Raw genomic sequence first — 24,113 nt, 5'->3', positions numbered from 1 at the left:
TGGTTTAGGCAGGGTGGTTTAGGCGGGATGATTTAGGCAGGGTGGTTTAGGCAGGGTGGGTTAGGCAGGGTGGTTTAGGCAGGGTGGTTTAGGCAGGGTGGTTTAGACAGGGTGGTTTAGGCAGGGTGGTTTAGGCAGGGTGGGTTAGACAGGGTGGTTTAGGCAGGGTGGTTTAGGCAGGCTTGGGGTACAGTAGTCTGTAATACAGTGGTTTAGGCAGGGTGGTTTAGGCTGGGTGGTTTAGGCAGGGTGGTTTAGGCAGGATGGTTTAGGCAGGTTGGTTTAGGCAGGATGGTTTAGGCAGGGTGGTTTAGGCAGGGTGGTTTAGGCGGGATGGTTTAGGCAGGGTGGTTTAGGCTGGGTGGTTTAGGCAGGGTTGTTTAGGCAGGATGGTATAAGCAGGGTGGTTTAGGCAGGGTGGTTTAGGCAGGGTGGTTTAGGCAGGGTGGTTTAGGCAGGGTGGTTTAGGCAGGGTGGTTTAGGCAGGGTGGTTTAGGCAGGGTGGTTTAGGCAGGATGGTTTAGGCAGGGTGGTTTAAGCAGGGTGGTCTAGGCAGGGTTTGGGCAGGGTGGTTTAGGCAGGGTTGGGGTACAGTAGACTGTAATACAGTGGTTTAGGCAGGGTGGTTTAGGCAGGGTTGGGGTACAGTAGAGTGGGCCTGGGGAGTGTCTTGCTCCTCCTCCCTCTCCTACTCCTCCTTTTCTTCCCTCTCCTCTTCCTCCTGCTCCTCCTCTTCGTCCTCCCTCTCCTACTCCCTCTCCTCTTCCCTCTCCTCGTCCTCTTCCTCCTCCTCTTCGTCCTCCTCCTCTTTCTCCTGCTCCTCCTCTTCCTCCTGCTTGTCCTCCTCTTTCACCTCCTCCCTCTCGTCCTCTTCGTCCTCCCTCTCTTCGTCCTCCTCCCTCTCGTCCTCTTTCTCCTCCTCCCTCTCGTCCTCTTTCTCCTCCCTCTCCTCCTCTTTCTCCTCCTCCCTCTCATCCTCTTTCTCCTCCTCCCTCCTCTTTCTCCTCCTCTTTCTCCTCCTCCCTCTCCTCCTCTTTCTCCTCCTCCCTCTCCTCTTCTTTATCCTCCTCTTTCTCCTCCTCCCTCTCCTCCTCTTTCTCCTCCTCCCTCTCCTCCTCTTTCTCTTCCTCCCTCTCGTCCTCTTCGTCCTTTCCCCTCTCCTCCTCATCATCTTCTATGTGAGTGTTTACAGCTTATCCCAGAGTGGCAGGCATAACAGAAACCCCTAAGCGGAGTCCCCACATCCGGTTTTCAGGGGAAACGGAAGCTGAAGATACCGTCCCTGAAAACCAGATACATCCGGTCTTAAGGGAGCAGAACATTCCCCCACAGAGCAGCTGTCGTAGTAGGGGAGGGGGAGGTGGGGGGGGAGCAGGACATTCCCCCACAGAGCAGCTGTCGTAGTAGGGGGGGGGCAGGTCATTCCCCTACAGAGCAGCTGTCGTAGTGGGGGGGGGGCAGGTCATTCCCCCACAGAGCAGCTGTCGTAGTAGGGGAGGGGGGGGGGGGGGGGGGAGCAGGTCATTCCCCCACAGAGCAGCTGTCGTAGTAGGGGGGGGGGGAGGTGTGTGTGAGTGTCTGGAGCTTTGTTGTCTCAATTGATTTCACTCCTCTAAGCTGGAAATATGAGGTATGAGGTTGTCACCGTGCTGTTGTCACCATGTCACCGTGCTGTTGTCACCATGCTGTTGTCACCGTGCTGTTGTCACCATGTCACCGTGCTGTTGTCATCGTGCTGTTTCCTACCTGGACATGTCGACCCCTGTATCATCCTCTCCTCAGCTGTGGAGGCAGTGTTGTGGCTTGGGCCCTTCATGTGATCTATAGGCTATCCTTTTAGCCAGGCTAAAACCAGCTAGCTTGCCATGTTTTTAGCCAGGCTAAAGCCAGCTAGCTTGCCATGGTTTTTAGCCAGGCTAAAACCAGCTATCCCCACTAACCACCAGCCCCCCCCCCCCCCCCCTCTCAGGTCAATCACACACACCCCACTAACCACCAGGCCCCCTCCTCTCTCAGGTCAATCACACACACCCCACTAACCACAAGCCCCCCCCCCCCTCTCAGGTCAATCACACACACCCCACTAACCACCAGCCCCCCCCCCCTCTCAGGTCAATCACACACACCCCACTAACCACAAGCCCTCACTCTTCTCCCCTCACTCACTCAGGTCAATCACACACACACACACCACTAACCACCATCCCTCACTCTTCTCCCCTAACTCTCTCAGGTCAATCACACACACACACACACACACACACACACACACACACACACACACCCCACTAACCACAAGCCCCCCCCCCCCTCTCAGGTCAATCACACACACACACACCTCACTAACCACCAGCCCTCACTCTTCTCCCCCTCTCAGGTCAATCACACACACACACCCCACTAACCACAAGCCCCCCCCCCCCCCCCCTCTCAGGTCAATCACACACACACACACACACACACACACACACCTCACTAACCACCAGCCCTCACTCTTCTCCCCCCTCACTCTTCTCCCCCCTCACTCTCTCAGGTCAATCACACACACACACACACCTCACTAACCACCAGCCCTCACTCTTCTCCCCCCTCACTCTCTCAGGTCACACACACACACCCCACTAACCACCAGCCCTCACTCTTCTCCCCCCTCACTCTCTCAGTTCATCAGTGAGTCACTACGAGGGTAAGTTAAGGAAGTACTATCCCCTCCCTACATATCTCCTCCGTTCCCTACATATCTCCTCCGTTCCCTACATATCTCCTTCCATATCCCCTCCCATACCCCCTCCCTACATATCTCCTCCGTTCCCTACATATCTCCTCCGTTCCCTACATATCTCCTTCCATATCCCCTCCCATACCCCCTCCCTACATATCTCCTCCGTTCCCTACATATCTCCTCCGTTCCCTACATATCTCCTTCCATATCCCCTCCCATACCCCCTCCCTACATATCTCCTCCGTTCCCTACATATCTCCTTCCATATCCCCTCCCATACCCCCTCCCTACATATCTCCTCCGTTCCCTACATATCTCCTTCCATTTCCCCTCCCATACCCCCTCCCTACATATCTCCTCCGTTCCCTACATATCTCCTCCCTCCCTCCAGATCTCCTTCCATATCCCCTCCCATATCCCCTCCCTACATATCTCCTCCGTTCCCTACATATCTCCTCCGTTCCCTACATATCTCCTTCCATATCCCCTCCCATACCCCCTCCCTACATATCTCCTCCGTTCCCTACATATTTCCTCCGTTCCCTACATATCTCCTTCCATATCCCCTCCCATACCCCCTCCCTACATATCTCCTCCGTTCCCTACATATCTCCTCCGTTCCCTACATATCTCCTTCCATATCCCCTCCCATACCCCCTCCCTACATATCTCCTCCGTTCCCTACATATCTCCTTCCATATCCCCTCCCATACCCCCTCCCTACATATCTCCTCCGTTCCCTACATATCTCCTTCCATATCCCCTCCCATACCCCCTCCCTACATATCTCCTCCGTTCCCTACATATCTCCTTCCATATCCCCTCCCATACCCCCTCCCTACATATCTCCTCCGTTCCCTACATATCTCCTCCCTCCCTCCAGATCTCCTTCCATATCCCCTCCCATACCCCCTCCCTACATATCTCCTCCGTTCCCTACATATCTCCTCCCTCCCTCCAGATCTCCTTCCATATCCCCTCCCATACCCCCTCCCTACATATCTCCTCCGTTCCCTACATATCTCCTCCCTCCCTCCAGATCTCCTTCCATATCCCCTCCCTACATATCTCCTCCGTTCCCTACATATCTCCTCCCTCCCTCCAGATCTCCTTCCATATCCCCTCCCATACCCCCTCCCTACATATCTCCTCCGTTCCCTACATATCTCCTCCCTCCCTCCAGATCTCCTTCCATATCCCCTCCCATATCCACTCCCTACATATCTCCTCCGTTCCCTACATATCTCCTCCCTCCCTCCAGATCTCCTTCCATATCCCCTCCCGTACCCCCTCCCTACATATCTCCTCCGTTCCCTACATATCTCCTCCCTCCCTCCAGATCTCCTTCCATATCCCCTCCCTTACCCCCTCCCTACATATCTCCTCCGTTCCCTACATATCTCCTCCCTCCCTCCAGATCTCCTTCCATATCCCCTCCCTACATATCTCCTCCGTTCCCTACATATCTCCTCCCTCCCTCCAGATCTCCTTCCATATCCCCTCCCATACCCCCTCCCTACATATCTCCTCCGTTCCCTACATATCTCCTCCCTCCCTCCAGATCTCCTTCCATATCCCCTCCCATACCCCCTCCCTACATATCTCCTCCGTTCCCTACATATCCCCTCCCTCCCTCCAGATCTCCTTCCATATCCCCTCCCATATCCCCTCCCTACATATCTCCTCCGTTCCCTACATATCTCCTCCCTCCCTCCAGATCTCCTTCCATATCCCCTCCCATACCCCCTCCCTACATATCTCCTCCGTTCCCTACATATCTCCTCCCTCCCTCCAGATCTCCTTCCATATCCCCTCCCGTACCCCCTCCCTACATATCTCCTCCGTTCCCTACATATCTCCTCCCTCCCTCCAGATCTCCTTCCATATCCCCTCCCATACCCCCTCCCTACATATCTCCTCCGTTCCCTACATATCTCCTCCCTCCCTCCAGATCTCCTTCCATATCCCCTCCCATACCCCCTCCCTACATATCTCCTCCGTTCCCTACATATCTCCTCCCTCCCTCCAGATCTCCTTCCATATCCCCTCCCATACCCCCTCCCTACATATCTCCTCCGTTCCCTACATATCTCCTCCCTCCCTCCAGATCTCCTTCCATATCCCCTCCCATACCCCCTCCCTACATATCTCCTCCGTTCCCTACATATCTCCTCCCTCCCTCCAGATCTCCTTCCATATCCCCTCCCATATCCCCTCCCTACATATCTCCTCCGTTCCCTACATATCTCCTCCCTCCCTCCAGATCTCCTTTCATATCCCCTCCCATACCCCCTCCCTCCATATCTCCTCCGTTCCTTCCATATCCCCTCCCATATCCCCTCCCTCCATATCTCCTCCGTTCCTTCCATATCCCCTCCCATATCCCCTCCCTCCATATCTCCTCCGTTCCCTACATATCTCCTCCCTCCCTCCAGATCTCCTTCCATATCCCCTCCCATATCCCCTCCCTACATATCTCCTCCGTTCCCTACATATCTCCTCCCTCCCTCCAGATCTCCTTCCATATCCCCTCCCATACCCCCTCCCTACATATCTCCTCCGTTCCCTACATATCTCCTCCCTCCCTCCAGATCTCCTTCCATATCCCCTCCCATAACCCCTCCCTACATATCTCCTCCGTTCCCTACATATCTCCTCCCTCCCTCCAGATCTCCTTCCATATCCCCTCCCATACCCCCTCCCTCCATATCTCCTCCGTTCCTTCCATATCCCCTCCCATATCCCCTCCCTCCATATCTCCTCCGTTCCATACATATCTCCTCCCATATCCCCTCCCTCCATATCTCCTCCGTTCCCTACATATCTCCTTCCATATCCCCTCCCTCCATATCTCCTCCGTTCCCTACATATCTCCTTCCATACCCCCTCCCTCCATATCTCCTCCCTTCCTTCTCTCCATTTTTCCTCCCTCCATCTCCCCTCACTCTCAGGGTGTTTTTACAGCTTATCAATGGTCTCTAGTCTGTGCTGGAGGTTTCCATGGCAACTACTGAGAGAACCAGGCGGCAGTTTAAAGGTCTCCAGAATGCTGAGTGTCTCTCTCTAGGGGAGGTGGAGAGATCCTAACGGGTGTCCTGTCTCTCTAGGGGAGGTGGAGAGATCCTAACGGGTGTCCTGTCTCTCTAGGGGAGGTGGAGAGATCCTAACGGGTGTCTCCTGTCTCTGTCCATGTCTCCTCTCCTGTCTCTGTCCATGTCTCCTCTCCCTGTCCATGTCTCCTCTCCCTGTCCATGTCTCCTCTCCTGTCTCTGTCCATGGGTTTGGCCCAGCGTCGTCCGGGGTTAGGGGAGGGTTTGGCCCAGCGTCGTCCGGGTTAGGGGAGGGTTTGGCCCAGTGTCGTCCGGGTTAGGGGAGGGTTTGGCTCAGTGTCGTCCGGGTTAGGGGAGGGTTTGGCCCAGCGTCGTCTGGGTTAGGGGAGGGTTTGGCCCAGCGTCGTCTGGGTTAGGGGAGGGTTTGGCCGGCAGGAATGTCCTTTTCCCATCGCGCACTAACTAGCGACTCCTGTTGGCGGGCCGGGCACGCTGACACGGTCGCCAGGTGTACGGTATTTCCTCCGACACATTGGTGCGGCTGGCTTCCGGGTTAAGTGGGCATTGTGTCAAGAAGCTTGGTTCGGTGGTGATTCGGAGAACGCACGGCTCTCGACTTTCGCCTCTCCCGAGTCCGTACTGGAGTTGCAGCGATGAGACAAGACTGTAACTACTACCAATTGGATACCACGAAAAAGGGTCTATTTTTTTTTTTAAAGTAGGAAACGTCAGAGACGTTGTGATATGAGACAGACTTTCCGGCCGCTGAGAGGAGGATGAACACATTCTCCTGAGGACAGACTCCTCTACTCCGCAGCTGTCTGGTTCATACAGTTGGAAGTCGGAAGTTTACATTCACCTTCAGACAGTTTTTCACAATTCCTGACATTTAATCCTAGTAAAAATTCCGTGTCTTAGGTCAGTTAGGCTCACCACTTTATTTTAAGAATGTGGAATGTGGTCCCATGGTGTTGCGTAACTATTGTTTGTACAGATGAACGTGGTACCTTCAGGAAATTGAATGAACCAGACGTGTGGAGGTCTACAGTTATTTTTCTGAGGTCTTGGCTAATTTCTTTTGATTTGTCAAGCAATGAGGCACTGAGTTTGAAGGTAGGCCTTGAAATACATCCACAGGTTCACCTCCAATTGACTCATTATGTCAATTAGCCTATCAGAAGCTTCTAAAGCCGTGACATAATTTTCTGGAATTTTCCAAGCTGTTTAAAGGCACAGTAATCTTAGTGTATGTAAACTTCTGACCCACTGGAATTGTGACACAGTGAATTATAAATTAAATAATCTGTCTGTAAACAATTGTTGGAAAAATTACTCTTGTGTAATGCACAAAGTAGATGTCCTAACCGACTTGCCAAACTATAGTTTGTTAACAAGAAATATGTGGAGTGGTTGAAAAACGAGTTTAAATGACTCCAACCTAAGTGTATGCAAACTACATTCAAGCCTTTCTCTAGAGCTGCACTGTGTAAGGCCTCAGCTTAGACGCTCTACCAGCCCTTCTCTAGAGGTGCACTGTGTAAGGCCTCAGCTCTATCTGGTACATAGTAGACGATCTACCAGCCCTTCTCTAGAGCTGCACTGTGTAAGGCCTCAGCTTAGACGCTCTACCAGCCCTTCTCTAGAGCTGTACTGTGTAAGGCCTCAGCTTAGACGCTCTACCAGCCCTTCTCTAGAGGTGCACTGTTTAAGGCCTCAGCTTAGACGCTCTACCAGCCCTTCTCTAGAGGTGCACTGTGTAAGGCCTCAGCTTAGACGATCTACCAGCCCTTCTCTAGAGCTGCACTGTGTAAGGCCTCAGCTTAGACGATCTACCAGCCCTTCTCTAGAGCTGCACTGTGTAAGGCCTCAGCTTAGACGATCTACCAGCCCTTCTCTAGAGGTGCACTGTGTAAGGCCTCAGCTCTGTCTGGTACATAGTAGACGATCTACCAGCCCTTCTCTAGAGCTGTCCTGTATAAGGCCTCAGCTCTGTCTGGTACATAGTAGACGATCTACCAGCCCTTCTCTAGAGCTGTACTGTGTAAGGCCCATCCGGAAACCACTTAGGAACTTGATGAAGTTGGGTTTGGTGCTGAACTTAGTGTGTCTTGTTTCTCTTGAGCGGTAAATGACCTATGAGCTTTGTGAAGTTGAGTTTGTTATGAAGTGGTGTCTTGCACTGAAGTGGTGGATTTTGTGAATTTACTTCTCTTGTCTCATCATGAGGAGGAAGGAGCCAGGTAGCTTTTAGTGGTCCCTTATGACTCATCGCTCTGTCAACTGTTATAGTTCTGTAGTATGACTCATCGCTCTGTCAACTGTTATAGTTCTGTAGTATGACTCATCGCTCTGTCAACTGTTATAGTTCTGTAGTATGATCTCAGCACCTTTATCACGTGTTCTCTAGGCAAGCTAGCGTTCAGTAGTGTCTGTCTCCAGGTGTTTTCTACAGCCGTAGGTTCAGTAGTGTCTGTCTCCAGGTGTTTTCTACAGCCTTACGTTCAGTAGTGTCTGTCTCCAGGTGTTTTCTACAGCCGTAGGTTCAGTAGTGTCTGTCTCCAGGTGTTTTCTACAGCCTTACGTTCAGTAGTGTCTGTCTCCAGGTGTTTTCTACAGCCTTACGTTCAGTAGTGTCTGTCTCCAGGTGTTTTCTACAGCCATACGTTCAGTAGTGTCTGTCTCCAGGTGTTTTCTACAGCCGTACCCGTTCAGTAGTGTCTGTCTCCAGGTGTTTTCTACAGCCATAGGTTCAGTAGTGTCTGTCTCCAGGTGTTTTCTACAGCCGTAGGTTCAGTAGTGTCTGTCTCCAGGTGTTTTCTACAGCCATACGTTCAGTAGTGTCTATCTCCAGGTGTTTTCTACAGCCGTAGGTTCAGTAGTGTCTGTCTCCAGGTGTTTACTACAGCCTTACGTTCAGTAGTGTCTATCTCCAGGTGTTTTCTACAGCCGTGCGTTCAGTAGTGTCTGTCTCCAGGTGTTTTCTACAGCCGTAGGTTCAGTAGTGTCTGTCTCCAGGTGTTTTCTACAGCCGTAGGTTCAGTAGTGTCTGTCTCCAGGTGTTTTCTACAGCCATACGTTCAGTAGTGTCTGTCTCCAGGTGTTTTCTACAGCCATACGTTCAGTAGTGTCTGTCTCCAGGTGTTTTCTACAGCCGTAGGTTCAGTAGTGTCTGTCTCCAGGTGTTTTCTACAGCCATACGTTCAGTAGTGTCTGTCTCCAGGTGTTTTCTACAGCCTTACGTTCAGTAGTGTCTGTCTCCAGGTGTTTTCTACAGCCATACGTTCAGTAGTGTCTGTCTCCAGGTGTTTTCTACAGCCATACGTTCAGTAGTGTCTGTCTCCAGGTGTTTTCTACAGCCGTACGTTCAGTAGTGTCTGTCTCCAGGTGTTTTCTACAGCCATACGTTCAGTAGTGTTTGTCTCCAGGTGTTTACTACAGCCGTACGTTCAGTAGTGTCTGTCTCCAGGTGTTTTCTACAGCCTTACGTTCAGTAGTGTCTGTCTCCAGGTGTTTTCTACAGCCTTACGTTCAGTAGTGTCTGTCTCCAGGTGTTTACTACAGCCGTACGTTCAGTAGTGTCTGTCTCCAGGTGTTTTCTACAGCCTTACGTTCAGTAGTGTCTGTCTCCAGGTGTTTTCTACAGCCGTAGGTTCAGTAGTGTCTGTCTCCAGGTGTTTTCTACAGCCTTACGTTCAGTAGTGTCTGTCTCCAGGTGTTTTCTACAGCCTTACGTTCAGTACATGGACATATTTCTGTCTGTCTGTCTGCATGGAATATTCCATCACTTCAGACAGAACAATATGTTTGGTTACATTTGAGCATGTGAAGACTCCTGGGCACAGTGAAGTACACTTCTCCCTCGTTCCACAATGAGGGTACCTTAGAAGGATACAGGCGGTTTGGTTGCATAGCAGTAGAGCGATACTGTTCTGTCTGCTTACTTTGCTGCTCTGATAACTAAGTAGTCTTCTAATGAAGCTTTCTTTGATATGCAAACAACCAAACATACGTTGTGGGTCCTTTTTCTTCTCCTGTGTCTTGTAGGATGTGCATCTCTAATTTCTCTGTACAGCCGTCAACATACAGCCAACATGTTGTTCTTTCTGTTAGCTGTTATCATCATGGTCTTCAGTACTAGTGGACATCTTCCTCTCCTTTTCTCAGCTTCTGTTTCCCCTCTCTCTCTCTCTCTTCCAGCTGTTACTATAGTAACCACCAGTCATGGGGAAGCAGAACAGCAAACTCCGCCCTGAGGTGATGCAGGATCTGCTGGAGAGCACGGACTTCACAGAGCATGAGATTCAGGAGTGGTATAAGGGCTTCCTGAGGGACTGCCCCAGCGGGAACCTCTCCATGGAGGAGTTTAAGAAGATCTACGGTAACTTCTTCCCTTACGGAGACGCCTCCAAGTTCGCAGAGCACGTCTTCCGCACCTTCGACGCCAACGGGGACGGGACGATAGACTTCCGGGAGTTCATCATCGCCCTGAGCGTCACTTCGCGGGGCAAGCTGGAGCAGAAATTGAAGTGGGCCTTCAGCATGTACGACCTGGACGGGAACGGATACATCAGCAAGTCTGAGATGCTGGAGATCGTACAGGTGAGGCAGGAACAGAGAGCTGGGATTTGTAGTTCTGGTGTGAGTTATTTGTAGGCACGGTATGCACGACCTGGATGGGAACAGATGCATGAGCATGTCTGAGATGCTGGAGCTCCCATCCCGCTGGCAGACATTCCCAGACCAGTTAGAGCTGCCAGCCCGCTGGGAGACAGTCCCAGACCAGTCCTAGCTCCCATCCCGCTGGCAGACAGTCCCAGACCAGTTAGAGCTGCCAGCCCGCTGGGAGACAGTCCCAGACCAGACCTAGCTCCCAGCCCGCTGGGAGACACTCCCAGACCAGTCCGAGTTCCAAGTCCCAGACCAGTCCGAGTTCCCAGTCCCAGACCAGTCCGAGTTCCCAGTCCCAGACCAGTCCGAGTTCCCAGTCCCAGACCAGTCCGAGTTCCCAGTCCCAGACCAGTCCGAGTTCCCAGTCCCAGACCAGTCCGAGCTCCCAGTCCCAGACCAGTTCTAGCTCCCAGTCCCAAACCAGTCCTAGCTCCCAGCCCTCTGGCAGACAGTCCCAGACCAGTTTGAGCTCCCAGCCCGCTGGCAGACAGTCCCAGACCAGTCCTAGCTCCCAGCCCGCTGGCAGACAGTCCCAGACCAGTCCTAGCTCAGTCCTAGCTCCGTCCCCGACCAGTCCTAGCTCCGTCCTAGCTCCCAGTCCCAGACCAGTCCTAGCTCCCAGTCCCAGACCAGATCGAGCTCCCAGCCCGCTGGCAGACAGTCCCAGACCAGTCCTAGCTCCCAGTCCCAGACCAGTCCTAGCTCCCAGTCCCAGACCAGTCCTAGCTCCCAGTCCCAGACCAGTCATAGCTCCCAGTCCCAGACCAGTCATAGCTCCCAGTCCCAGACCAGTCCTAGCTCCCAGTCCCAGACCAGTCCTAGCTCCCAGTCCCAGACCAGTCCTAGCTCCCAGACCAGTCCTAGCTCCGTCCCAGACCAGTCCTAGCTCCGTCCCAGACCAGTCCTAGCTCCGTCCCAGACCAGTCCTAGCTCCCAGTCCCAGACCAGTCCGAGCTCCCAGCTCGCTGGCAGACAGTCCCTCTGCTACATGTACTGTTTCAACAGGTAATTTACTCTAAAGACTTTCCTATGGCCATGTATCTAGCAGAGAAAGACTTAGAGAAAAATAATTGACTAAGGATTCAAGTATTTCCTGACAATGCCATTATCACTGGCAATGCCGTAGTCGTATTCCTCCAATAGAACCTTCCAGACCATATTCCTCCAATAGAACCTTCGAGACCTTATTCCTCCAATATAACCTTCCAGACCGTGTTGCAGAGCCGTAGTCTGGACCATATTCCTCCAATAGAACCTTCCAGACCATATTCCTCCAATAGAACCTTCCAGACCGTGTTGCAGAGCCATAGTCTGGACCATATTCCTCCAATATAACCTTCCAGACCATATTCCTCCAATAGAACCTTCCAGACTGTTGCAGAGCCGTAGTCTGGACCATATTCCTCCAATAGAACCTTCCAGACCATATTCCTCCAATAGAACCTTCCAGACCATATTCCTCCAATAGAACCTTCCAGACCATATTCCTCCAATAGAACCTTCCAGACCTTATTCCTCCAATATAACCTTCCAGACCATATTCCTCCAATAGAACCTTCCAGACCTTATTCCTCCAATATAACCTTCCAGACCTTATTCCTCCAATATAACCTTCCAGACCATATTCCTCCAATAGAACCTTCCAGACCATATTCCTCCAATAGAACCTTCCAGACCTTATTCCTCCAATATAACCTTCCAGACCATATTCCTCCAATAGAACCTTCCAGACCATATTCCTCCAATAGAACCTTCCAGACCATATTCCTCCAATAGAACCTTCCAGACCGTGTTGCAGAGCCGTAGTCTGGACCATATTCCTCCAATAGAACCTTCCAGACCATATTCCTCCAATAGAACCTTCCAGACCATATTCCTCCAATAGAACCTTCCAGACCGTGTTGCAGAGTGAAGATCTCATTTTATCATCATGGAACATTTAGAGATTCATTGTTATTTGTAGACATCTATACTGAACAAAAATATTATCGCTCCATTTTTTAAATTTTTTTTTTACATTTCTGGGATCTTTTATTTCAGCTCATGAGACCAACATTTTACATGTTGTGTTTATATTTTTGTTCAGGGTACAAGATGGTGTCTGTGTGTTTAATTCTCCAGGTGATCTATAAGATGATGTCTGTGTGTTTAATTCTCCAGGTGATCTATAAGATGGTGTCTGTGTGTTTAATTCTCCAGGTGGTCTATAAGATGGTGTCTGTGTGTTTAATTCTCCAGGTGATCTATAAGATGGTGTCTGTGTGTTTAATTCTCCAGGTGATCTATAAGATGGTGTCTGTGTGTTTAATTCTCCAGGTGGTCTATAAGATGGTGTCTGTGTGTTTAATTCTCCAGGTGATCTATAAAATGGTGTCTGTGTGTTTAATTCTCCAGGTGATCTATAAGATGGTGTCTGTGTGTTTAATTATCCAGGTGATCTATAAGATGGTGTCTGTGTGTTTAATTCTCCAGGTGGTCTATAAGATGGTGTCTGTGTGTTTAATTCTCCAGGTGATCTATAAGATGGTGTCTGTGTGTTTAATTCTCCAGGTGATCTATAAGATGGTGTCTGTGTGTTTAATTCTCCAGGTGATCTATAAGATGGTGTCTGTGTGTTTAATTCTCCAGGTGATCTATAAGATGGTGTCTGTGTGTTTAATTCTCCAGGTGGTCTATAAGATGGTGTCTGTGTGTTTAATTCTCCAGGTGATCTATAAGATGGTGTCTGTGTGTTTAATTCTCCAGGTGATCTATAAGATGGTGTCTGTGTGTTTAATTTTCCAGGTGATCTATAAGATGGTGTCTGTGTGTTTAATTCTCCAGGTGATCTATAAGATGGTGTCTGTGTGTTTAATTCTCCAGGTGGTCTATAAGATGGTGTCTGTGTGTTTAATTCTCCAGGTGATCTATAAGATGGTGTCTGTGTGTTTAATTCTCCAGGATGTCTGTGTGTTTAATTCTCCAGGTGATCTATAAGATGGTGTCTGTGTGTTTATTCTCCAGGTGATCTATAAGATGGTGTCTGTGTGTTTAATTCTCCAGGTGATCTATAAGATGGTGTCTGTGTGTTTAATTCTCCAGGTGATCTATAAGATGGTGTCTGTGTGTTTATTCTCCAGGCGATCTATAAGATGGTGTCGTCTGTGATGAAGATGCCAGAGGATGAGTCTACTCCAGAGAAGAGAACAGAGAAGATCTTCAGACAGATGGACACCAACAGAGACGGTACATCTCATCTCATACACACATTACAGCCTACAGTGGCAGCCAATAGAGGGAGTGTACTGGTATAGGGTATACCGTGTTAGTGTACTGGTATAGGGTATACCGTGTTAGTGTACTGGTATAGGGTATACCGTATTAGTGTATTGGTATAGGGTATACCGTGTTAGTGTACTGGTATAGGGTATACCGTGTTAGTGTACTGGTATAGGGTATACCGTGTTAGTGTACTGGTATAGGGTATACCGTGTTAGTGTACTGGTATAGGGTATACCGTGTTAGTGTACTGGTATAGGGTATACCGTGTTAGTGTATTGGTATAGGGTATACCGTGTTAGTGTACTGGTATAGGGTATACCGTGTTAGTGTACTGGTATAGGGTATACCGTGTTAGTGTACTGGTATAGGGTATAGGGTATACCGTGTTAGTGTATTGGTATAGGGTATACTGTGTTAGTGTATTGGTATAGGGTACACTGTGTTAGTGTATTGGTATAGGGTATAGGGTATACCGTGTTAGTGTACTGGTATAGGGTATACCGTGTTAGTGTATTGGTATAGGGTATACCGTGTTAGTGTACTGGTATAGGGTATACTGTGTTAGTGTACTGGTATAGGGTATACTGTGTTAGTGTACTGGTATAGGGTATAGGGTATACCGTGTTAGTGTATTGGTATAGGGTATACTGTGTTAGTGTATTGGTATAGGGTATACTGTGTTAGTGTATTGGTATAGGGTATAGGGTATACCGTGTTAGTGTACTGGTATAGGGTATACCGTGTTAGTGTATTGGTATAGGGTATAGGGTATACCGTGTTAGTGTACTGGTATAGGGTATACCGTGTTAGTGTACTGGTATAGGGTATACTGTGTTAGTGTACTGGTATAGGGTATAGGGTATACCGTGTTAGTGTATTGGTATAGGGTATACTTTGTTAGTGTATTGGTATAGGGTATAGGGTATACCGTGTTAGTGTACTGGTATAGGGTATACCGTGTTGGTGTACTGGTATAGGGTATACTGTGTTAGTGTACTGGTATGGGGTATAGGGTATACCGTGTTAGTGTACTGGTATAGTGTATACCGTGTTAGTGTACTGGTATAGGGTATACCGTGTTAGTGTACTGGTATAGGGTATACCGTGTTAGTGTACTGGTATAGGGTATGCCGTGTTAGTGTACTGGTATAGGGTATGCCGTGTTAGTGTACTGGTATAGGGTATACCGTGTTAGTGTGTTGGTATAGGGTATACCGTGTTAGTGTACTGGTATAGGGTATACCGTGTTAGTGTATTGGTATAGGGTATACCGTGTTAGTGTATTGGTATAGGGTATACTGTGTTAGTGTATTGGTATAGGGTATAGGGTATACCGTGTTAGTGTACTGGTATAGGGTATACCGTGTTAGTGTGTTGGTATGGGGTATACCGTGTTAGTGTACTGGTATAGGGTATACCGTGTTAGTTTACTGGTATAGGGTATACCGTGTTAGTGTACTGGTATAGGGTATACCGTGTTAGTGTACTGGTATAGGGTATACCGTGTTAGTGTGTTGGTATAGGGTATACCGTGTTAGTGTACTGGTATAGGGTATACCGTGTTAGTTTACTGGTATAGGGTATACCGTGTTAGTGTACTGGTATAGGGTATACCGTGTTAGTGTGTTGGTATGGGGTATACCGTGTTAGTGTACTGGTATAGGGTATACCGTGTTAGTGTACTGGTATAGGGAATACCGTGTTAGTGTACTGGTATAGGGTATACCGTGTTAGTGTATTGGTATAGGGTATACCGTGTTAGTGTACTGGTATAGGGTATACCGTGTTAGTGTGTTGGTATAGGGTATACCGTGTTAGTGTACTGGTATAGGGTATACCGTGTTAGTGTGTTGGTATAGGGTATACCGTGTTAGTGTACTGGTATAGGGTATACCGTGTTAGTGTACTGGTATAGGGTATACCGTGTTAGTGTACTGGTATAGGGTATAGGGTATACCGTGTTAGTGTACTGGTATAGGGTATACCGTGTTAGTGTTACCGGATGTACACTAACTATGCTTGTATAACTCTACATCCGGTAACTACTAACTATGCTTGTATAACTCTACATCCGGTAACTACTAACTATGCTTGTTTAACTCTACATCCGGTAACTACTAACTATGCTTGTATAACTCTACATCCGGTAACTACTAACTATGCTTGTTTAACTCTACATCCGGTAACTACTAACTATGCTTGTATAACTCTACATCCGGTAACTACTAACTATGCTTGTTTAACTCTACATCCGGTATCTACTAACTATGCTTGTATAACTCTACATCCGGTAACTACTAACTATGCTTGTATAACTCTACATCCGGTAACTACTAACTATGCTTGTATAACTCTACATCCGGTAACTACTAACTATGCTTGTATAACTCTACATCCGGTAACTACTAACTATGCTTGTATAACTCTACATCCGGTAACTACTAACTATGCTTGTATAACTCTACATCCGGTAACTACTAACTATGCTTGTATAACTCTACATCCGGTAACTACTAACTATGCTTGTATAACTCTACATCCGGTAACTACTAACTATGCTTGTATATCTTTACATCCGGTAACTACTAGCTATGCTTGTATAACTCTACATCCGGTAACTACTAACTATGCTTGTATAACTCTACATCCGGTAACTACTAACTATGCTTGTTTAACTCTACATCCGGTAACTACTAACAATGCTTGTATAACTCTACATCCGGTAACTACTAACTATGCTTGTTTAACTCTACATCCGGTAACTACTAGCTATGCTTGTTTAACTCTACATCCGGTAACTACTAACTATGCTTGTTTAACTCTACATCCGGTAACTACTAACTATGCTTGTATAACTCTACATCCGGTAACTACTAACTATGCTTGTTTAACTCTACATCCGGTAACTACTAACTATGCTTGTTTAACTCTACATCCGGTATCTACTAACTATGCTTGTATAACTCTACATCCGGTAACTACTAACTATGCTTGTATAACTCTACATCCGGTAACTACTAACTATGCTTGTATAACTCTACATCCGGTAACTACTAACTATGCTTGTTTAACTCTACATCCGGTAACTACTAGCTATGCTTGTATAACTTTATGAGAGGGATTTGTTTGTCTTTGCAATTCGTTTATGTACTTTTTCGCTTGTTAGCATTTAGCTAACAGCGTCAATGTGATTTTGCTATTAGTTTGTGGTAATTTGGTTAGCATTCTGGTAATAGAGGCCCAGTTGGCTTTTCTTGGTTTTTTTTAGCGCCCCCTTCTGTGCTAAACCGGTAATACCCTAAATCCTGGGATGAGAAGGATGGTATGACGATATGAACATGTGGATACTGTGTTACCACCTGTTTAATAATCCCACATCTGACTACTAGGGTTACCAGCTGTTAATAATCCCACCTGTTAATAATCCCACATCTGACTACTAGGGTTACCAGCTGTTAATAATCCCACCTGTTAATAATCCCACATCTGACTACTAGGGTTACCAGCTGTTAATAATCCCACATCTGACTACTAGGGCTACCACCTGTTAATAATTCCACATCTGACTACTAGGGTTACCAGCTGTTAATAATCCCACATCTGACTACTAGGGCTACCACCTGTTAATAATCCCACATCTGACTACTAGGGTTACCACCTGTTAATAATCCCACATCTGACTACTAGGGCTACCACCTGTTAATAATCCCACATCTGACTACTAGGGCTACCACCTGTTAATAATCCCACATCTGACTACTAGGGCTACCACCTGTTAATAATCCCACATCTGACTACTAGGGTTACCACCTGTTAATAATCCCACATCTGACTACTAGGGTTACCAGCTGTTAATAATCCCACCTGTTAATAATCCCACATCTGACTACTAGGGCTACCACCTGTTAATAATCCCACATCTGACTACTAGGGCTACCACCTGTTAATAATCCCACATCTGACTACAAGGGTTACCACCTGTTAATAATCCCACATCTGACTACTAGGGTTACCAGCTGTTAATAATCCCACCTGTTAATAATCCCACATCTGACTACTAGGGTTACCACCTGTTAATAATCCCACATCTGACTACTAGGGTTACCACCTGTTAATAATCCCACATCTGACTACTAGGGTTACCACCTGTTAATAATCCCACATCTGACTACTAGGGTTACCAGCTGTTAATAATCCCACATCTGACTTCTAGGGTTACCACCAGTTGGGGACCTATTTACTCAATGGTTTTCAGATTGTTGTCCAAACGTCGAGGTCTCTATTTGATAATGATATATACTCTAGTGTTTCTCCAGGTAAACTGTCTCTAAGGGGGTTCATTAAAGGTTAATCTAACCTGACTGTCTCCTGTTGTGTTTCTCCAGGTAAACTGTCTCTCTAAGGGGGTTCATTAAAGGTTAATCTAACCTGACTGTCTCCTGTTGTGTTTCTCCAGGTAAACTGTCTCTAAGGGGGTTCATTAAATGTTAATCTAACCTGACTGTCTCCTGTTGAGTTTCTCCAGGTAAACTGTCTCTGGAAGAGTTCATTAAAGGTTAATCTAACCTGACTGTCTCCTGTTGTTGTGTTTCTCCAGGTAAACTGTCTCTAAGGGGGTTCATTAAAGGTTAATCTAACCTGACTGTCTCCTGTTGTGTTTCTCCAGGTAAACTGTCTCTGGAAGAGTTCATTAAAGGTTAATCTAACCTGACTGTCTCCTGTTGTGTTTCTCCAGGTAAACTGTCTCTGGAAGAGTTCATTAAAGGTTAATCTAACCTGACTGTCTCCTGTTGTGTTTCTCCAGGTAAACTGTCTCTAAGGGGGTTCATTAAATGTTAATCTAACCTGACTGTCTCCTGTTGAGTTTCTCCAGGTAAACTGTCTCTGGAAGAGTTCATTAAAGGTTAATCTAACCAGACTGTCTCCTGTTGTTGTGTTTCTCCAGGTAAACTGTCTCTAAGGGGGTTCATTAAAGGTTAATCTAACCTGACTGTCTCCTGTTGTGTTTCTCCAGGTAAACTGTCTCTAAGGGGGTTCATTAAATGTTAATCTAACCTGACTGTCTCCTGTTGAGTTTCTCCAGGTAAACTGTCTCTGGAAGAGTTCATTAAAGGTTAATCTAACCTGACTGTCTCCTGTTGTTGTGTTTCTCCAGGTAAACTGTCTCTAAGGGGGTTCATTAAAGGTTAATCTAACCTGACTGTCTCCTGTTGTGTTTCTCCAGGTAAACTGTCTCTGGAAGAGTTCATTACAGGTTAATCTAACCTGACTGTCTCCTGTTGTGTTTCTCCAGGTAAACTGTCTCTGGAAGAGTTCATTAAAGGGGCTAAAAGTGACCCCTCCATCGTGCGTCTGTTACAGTGTGACCCCAGCAGCGCTGGGCAGTTCTAAACCGCCCTACCTTGGGGGTCAAGACAATGTAAGGCTACACTCTATTCATTTAGGTTTCCTGTTCGTTTCATTCCTGTGTATGTCTCACCCCTTAGTGTGAGATCGAAGACCCCCTCATGCTGTGTGGATCACTAACCAGTCTGTTACATCCACTAACCAGTCTGTTACATCCACCACCCTCCACTAACCAGTCTGTTACATCCACCAACCTCCACTAACCAGTCTGTTACATCCACCAACCTCCACTAACCAGTCTGTTACCTCCACCAACCTCCACTAACCAGTTTTACATCCACCAACCTCCACTAACCAGTCTGTTACATCCACCAACCTCCACTAACCAGTCTGTTACATCCACCAACCAGTCTGTTACATCCACCAACCTCCACTAACCAGTCTGTTACATCCACCAACCTCCACTAACCAGTCTGTTACCTCCACCAACCAGTCTGTTACATCCACCAACCTCCACTAACCAGTCTGTTACGTCCACCAACCTCCACTAACCAGTCTGTTACGTCCACCAACCTCCACTAACCAGTCTGTTACATCCACCAACCTCCACTAACCAGTCTGTTACATCCACCAACCTCCACTAACCAGTCTGTTACATCCACCAACCTCCACTAACCAGTCTGTTACATCCACCAACCTCCACTAACCAGTCTGTTACATCCACCAACCTCCACTAACCAGTCTGTTACATCCACCAACCTCCACTAACCAGTCTGTTACCTCCACCAACCAGTCTGTTACATCCACCAACCTCCACTAACCAGTCTGTTACATCCACCAACCTCCACTAACCAGTCTGTTACATCCACTAACCAGTCTGTTACATCCACCACCCTCCACTAACCAGTCTGTTACATCCACCAACCTCCACTAACCAGTCTGTTACATCCACTAACCTCCACTTACCAGTATGTTACATCCACTAACCAGTCTGTTACATCCACCAACCTCCACTAACCAGTCTGTTACATCCACCAACCTCCACTAACCAGTCTGTTACCTCCACCAACCTCCACTAACCAGTCTGTTACCTCCACCAACCTCCACTAACCAGTCTGTTACCTCCACGAACCTCCACTAACCAGTCTGTTACCTCCACCAACCTCCACTAACCAGTCTGTTACATCTACCAACCTCCACTAACCAGTCTGTTACATCTACCAACCTCCACTAACCAGTCTGTTACATCCACCAACCTCCACTAACCAGTCTGTTACCTCCACCAACCTCCACTAACCAGTCTGTTACATCTACCAACCTCCACTAACCAGTCTGTTACATCTACCAACCTCCACTAACCAGTCTGTTACATCCACCAACCTCCACTAACCAGTCTGTTACCTCCACCAACCTCCACTAACCAGTCTGTTACATCTACCAACCTCCACTAACCAGTCTGTTACATCTACCAACCTCCACTAACCAGTCTGTTACATCTACCAACCTCCACTAACCAGTCTGTTACATCCACCAACCTCCACTAACCAGTCTGTTACCTCCACCAATCTCCACTAACAACCTCCACTAACCAGTCTGTTACCTCCACTAACCAGTCTGTTACCTCCACTAACCAGTCTGTTACTTCCACCAACCTCCACTAACCAGTCTGTTACATCCACCAACCAGTCTGTTACCTCCACTAACCAGTCTGTTACCTCCACCAACCTCCACTAACCAGTCTGTTACGTCCACCACCCTCCACTAACCAGTCTGTTACATCCAACAACCTCCACTAACCAGTCTGTTACATCCACCAACCTCCACTAACCAGTCTGTTACATCCACCAACCTCCACTAACCAGTCTGTTACCTCCACTAACCAGTCTGTTACCTCCACTAACCAGTCTGTTACCTCCACTAACCAGTCTGTTACATCCACCACCCTCCACTAACCAGTCTGTTACATCCACTAACCAGTCTGTTACGTCCACCAACCTCCACTAACCAGTCTGTTACATCCACCAACCAGTCTGTTACATCCACCAACCTCCACTAACCAGTCTGTTACATCCACCAACCTCCACTAACCAGTCTGTTACATCCACCAACCTCCACTAACCAGTCTGTTACATCCACCAACCTCCACTAACAGGTATGTTACGTCCACCAACCTCCACTAACCAGTCTGTTACCTCCACCGACCTCCACTAACCAGTCTGTTACCTCCACTAACCAGTCTGTTACCTCCACTAACCAGCCTGTTACCTCCACCAACCTCCACTAACCAGTCTGTTACATCCACCAACCTCCACTAACCAGTCTGTTACATCCAACAACCTCCACTAACCAGTCTGTTACATCCACCAACCTCCACTAACCGGTCTGTTACATCCAACAACCTCCACTAACCAGTCTGTTACATCCAACAACCTCCACTTACCAGCCTGTTACATCCACCAACCTCCACTAACCAGTCTGTTACATCCACCAACCTCCACTAACCAGTCTGTTACATCCACCAACCTCCACTAACCAGTCTCTTACCTCCACGAACCAGTCTGTTACATCCACTAACCAGTCTGTTACATCCACCAACCTCCACTAACCAGTCTGTTATGTCCACCAACCTCCACTAACCAGTCTGTTACGTCCACCAACCTCCACTAACCAGTCTGTTACATCTACCAACCTCCACTAACCAGTCTGTTACATCCAGCAACCTCCACTAACCAGTCTGTTACATCCACCAACCTCCACTAACCAGTCTGTTACATCCACCAACCTCCACTAACCAGTCTGTTACATCTACCAACCTCCACTAACCAGTCTGTTACATCCACCAACCAGTCTGTTACATCCACCAACCTCCACTAACCAGTCTGTTACATCCACGACCCTCCACTAACCAGTCTGTTACATCCACCAACCTCCACTAACCAGTCTGTTACATCCACCAACCTCCACTAACCAGTCTGTTACATCCACTAACCAGTCTGTTACGTCCACCAACATCCACTAACCAGTCTGTTACATCCACCAACCTCCACTAACCAGTCTGTTACATCCACCAACCTCCACTAACCAGTCTGTTACATCCACCAACCTCCACTAACCAGTCTGTTACATCCACCAACCTCCACTAACCAGTCTGTTACATCCATCAACCTCCACTAACCAGTCTGTTACCTCCACCAACCAGTCTGTTACATCCACCAACCTCCACTAACCAGTCTGTTACATCCACCAACCTCCACTAACCAGTCTGTTACATCCACCAACCTCCACTAACCAGTCTGTTACATCCACCAACCTCCACTAACCAGTCTGTTACATCCACTAACCAGTCTGTTACGTCCACCAACATCCACTAACCAGTTTGTTACATCCACCAACATCCACTAACCAGTTTGTTACATCCACCAACCTCCACTAACCAGTCTGTTACATCCACTAACCAGTCTGTTACATCCACCAACATCCACTAACCAGTCTGTTTCCACCAACCTCCACTAACCAGTCTGTTACATCCACCAACCTCCACTAACCAGTCTGTTACATCCACCAACCTCCACTAACCAGTCTGTTACACCAACCTCCACTAACCAGTCTGTTACATCCACCAACCAGTCTGTTACATCCACCAACCTCCACTAACCAGTCTGTTACATCCACCAACCTCCACTAACCAGTCTGTTACATCCACTAACCTCCATCTAACCAGTCTGTTACATCCACCAACCTCCACTAACCAGTCTGTTACCTGTTGTTACCGCCACCAACCAGTCCACCAACCTCCACTAACCAGTCTGTTATGTCCACCAACCTCCACTAACCAGTCTGTTACCTCCACTAACCAGTCTGTTACATCCACTAACCTGTCTGTTACATCCACCAACCTCCACTAACCAGTCTGTTACGTCCACCAACCTCCACTAACCAGTCTGTTACATCCACCAACCTCCACTATCCAGCCTGTTACATCCACCAACCTCCACTAACCAGCCTGTTACATCCACCAACCTCCACTAACCAGTCTGTTACATCCACCAACCTCCACTAACCAGTCTGTTACGTCCACCAACCTCCACTCCACCAACCTCCACTAACCAGTCTGTTACATCCACTAACCAGTCTGTTACATCCACCAACCTCCACTAACCAGTCTGTTACATCCACCAACCTCCACTAACCAGTCTGTTACATCCACCAACCTCCACTAACCAGTCTGTTACATCCACCAACCTCCACTAACAGGTATGTTACGTCCACCACCCTCCACTAACCAGTCTGTTACCTCCACCGACCTCCACTAACCAGTCTGTTACCTCCAACCTAACCAGTCTGTTACCTCCACTAACCAGCCTGTTACCTCCACCAACCTCCACTAACCAGTCTGTTACATCCACCAACCTCCACTAACCAGTCTGTTACATCCAACAACCTCCACTAACCAGTCTGTTACATCCACCAACCTCCACTAACCGGTCTGTTACATCCACCAACCTCCACTAACCAGTCTGTTACATCCAACAACCTCCACTTACCAGCCTGTTACATCCACCAACCTCCACTAACCAGTCTGTTACATCTACCAACCTCCACTAACCAGTCTGTTACATCTACCAACCTCCACTAACCAGTCTGTTACATCTACCAACCTCCACTAACCAGTCTGTTACATCCACCAACCTCCACTAACCAGTCTGTTACCTCCACCAATCTCCACTAACCAGTCTGTTACCTCCACTAACCAGTCTGTTACCTCCACTAACCAGTCTGTTACCTCCACTAACCAGTCTGTTACTTCCACCAACCTCCACTAACCAGTCTGTTACATCCACAAACCATCTGTTCCCTCCACTAACCAGTCTGTTACCTCCACCAACCTCCACTAACCAGTCTGTTGATGGCACCCTGTCCACCTAGCATTGTACATCAACCTCCACTTAACCATCTGTTACATCACCAACCTCCACTATTAACAGTCTGTTACATCCACCAACCTCCACTAACCATTCTGTACCTCCACTAACCAGTCTGTTACCTCCACTAACCAGTCTGTTACC

General features: G+C 47.9%; 1 protein-coding gene across 11 annotated transcripts in view; it reads left to right on the top strand.

Annotated features, from left to right (window-relative positions):
* Positions 1 to 19,120, top strand: part of LOC139395746 (neurocalcin-delta A) — a gene marked incomplete at its 3' end in the record, with an annotated part of 76,828 nt that extends 57,708 nt beyond the window's left edge. For 9 of the 11 annotated variants that reach the window (XM_071143099.1, XM_071143097.1, XM_071143100.1 and 6 more), the window contains 3 exon segments: positions 9,970 to 10,371; positions 13,560 to 13,665; positions 18,995 to 19,120. In XM_071143099.1, coding sequence (XP_070999200.1) covers positions 9,994 to 10,371; positions 13,560 to 13,665; positions 18,995 to 19,092 — 582 coding nt within the window. In that variant the 5' untranslated portion in view covers positions 9,970 to 9,993. 11 annotated transcript variants of the gene reach the window in all.
* Positions 19,121 to 24,113: the final 4,993 nt, after the last annotated feature.

This window comes from Oncorhynchus clarkii, unplaced genomic scaffold, assembly GCF_045791955.1.
Source record: "Oncorhynchus clarkii lewisi isolate Uvic-CL-2024 unplaced genomic scaffold, UVic_Ocla_1.0 unplaced_contig_12587_pilon_pilon, whole genome shotgun sequence".
NCBI classification, from domain to species: domain Eukaryota; kingdom Metazoa; phylum Chordata; class Actinopteri; order Salmoniformes; family Salmonidae; genus Oncorhynchus; species Oncorhynchus clarkii.
Note: the sequence above shows the minus strand (reverse complement) of the source record. Positions and strands in the feature narration are given on the sequence as shown.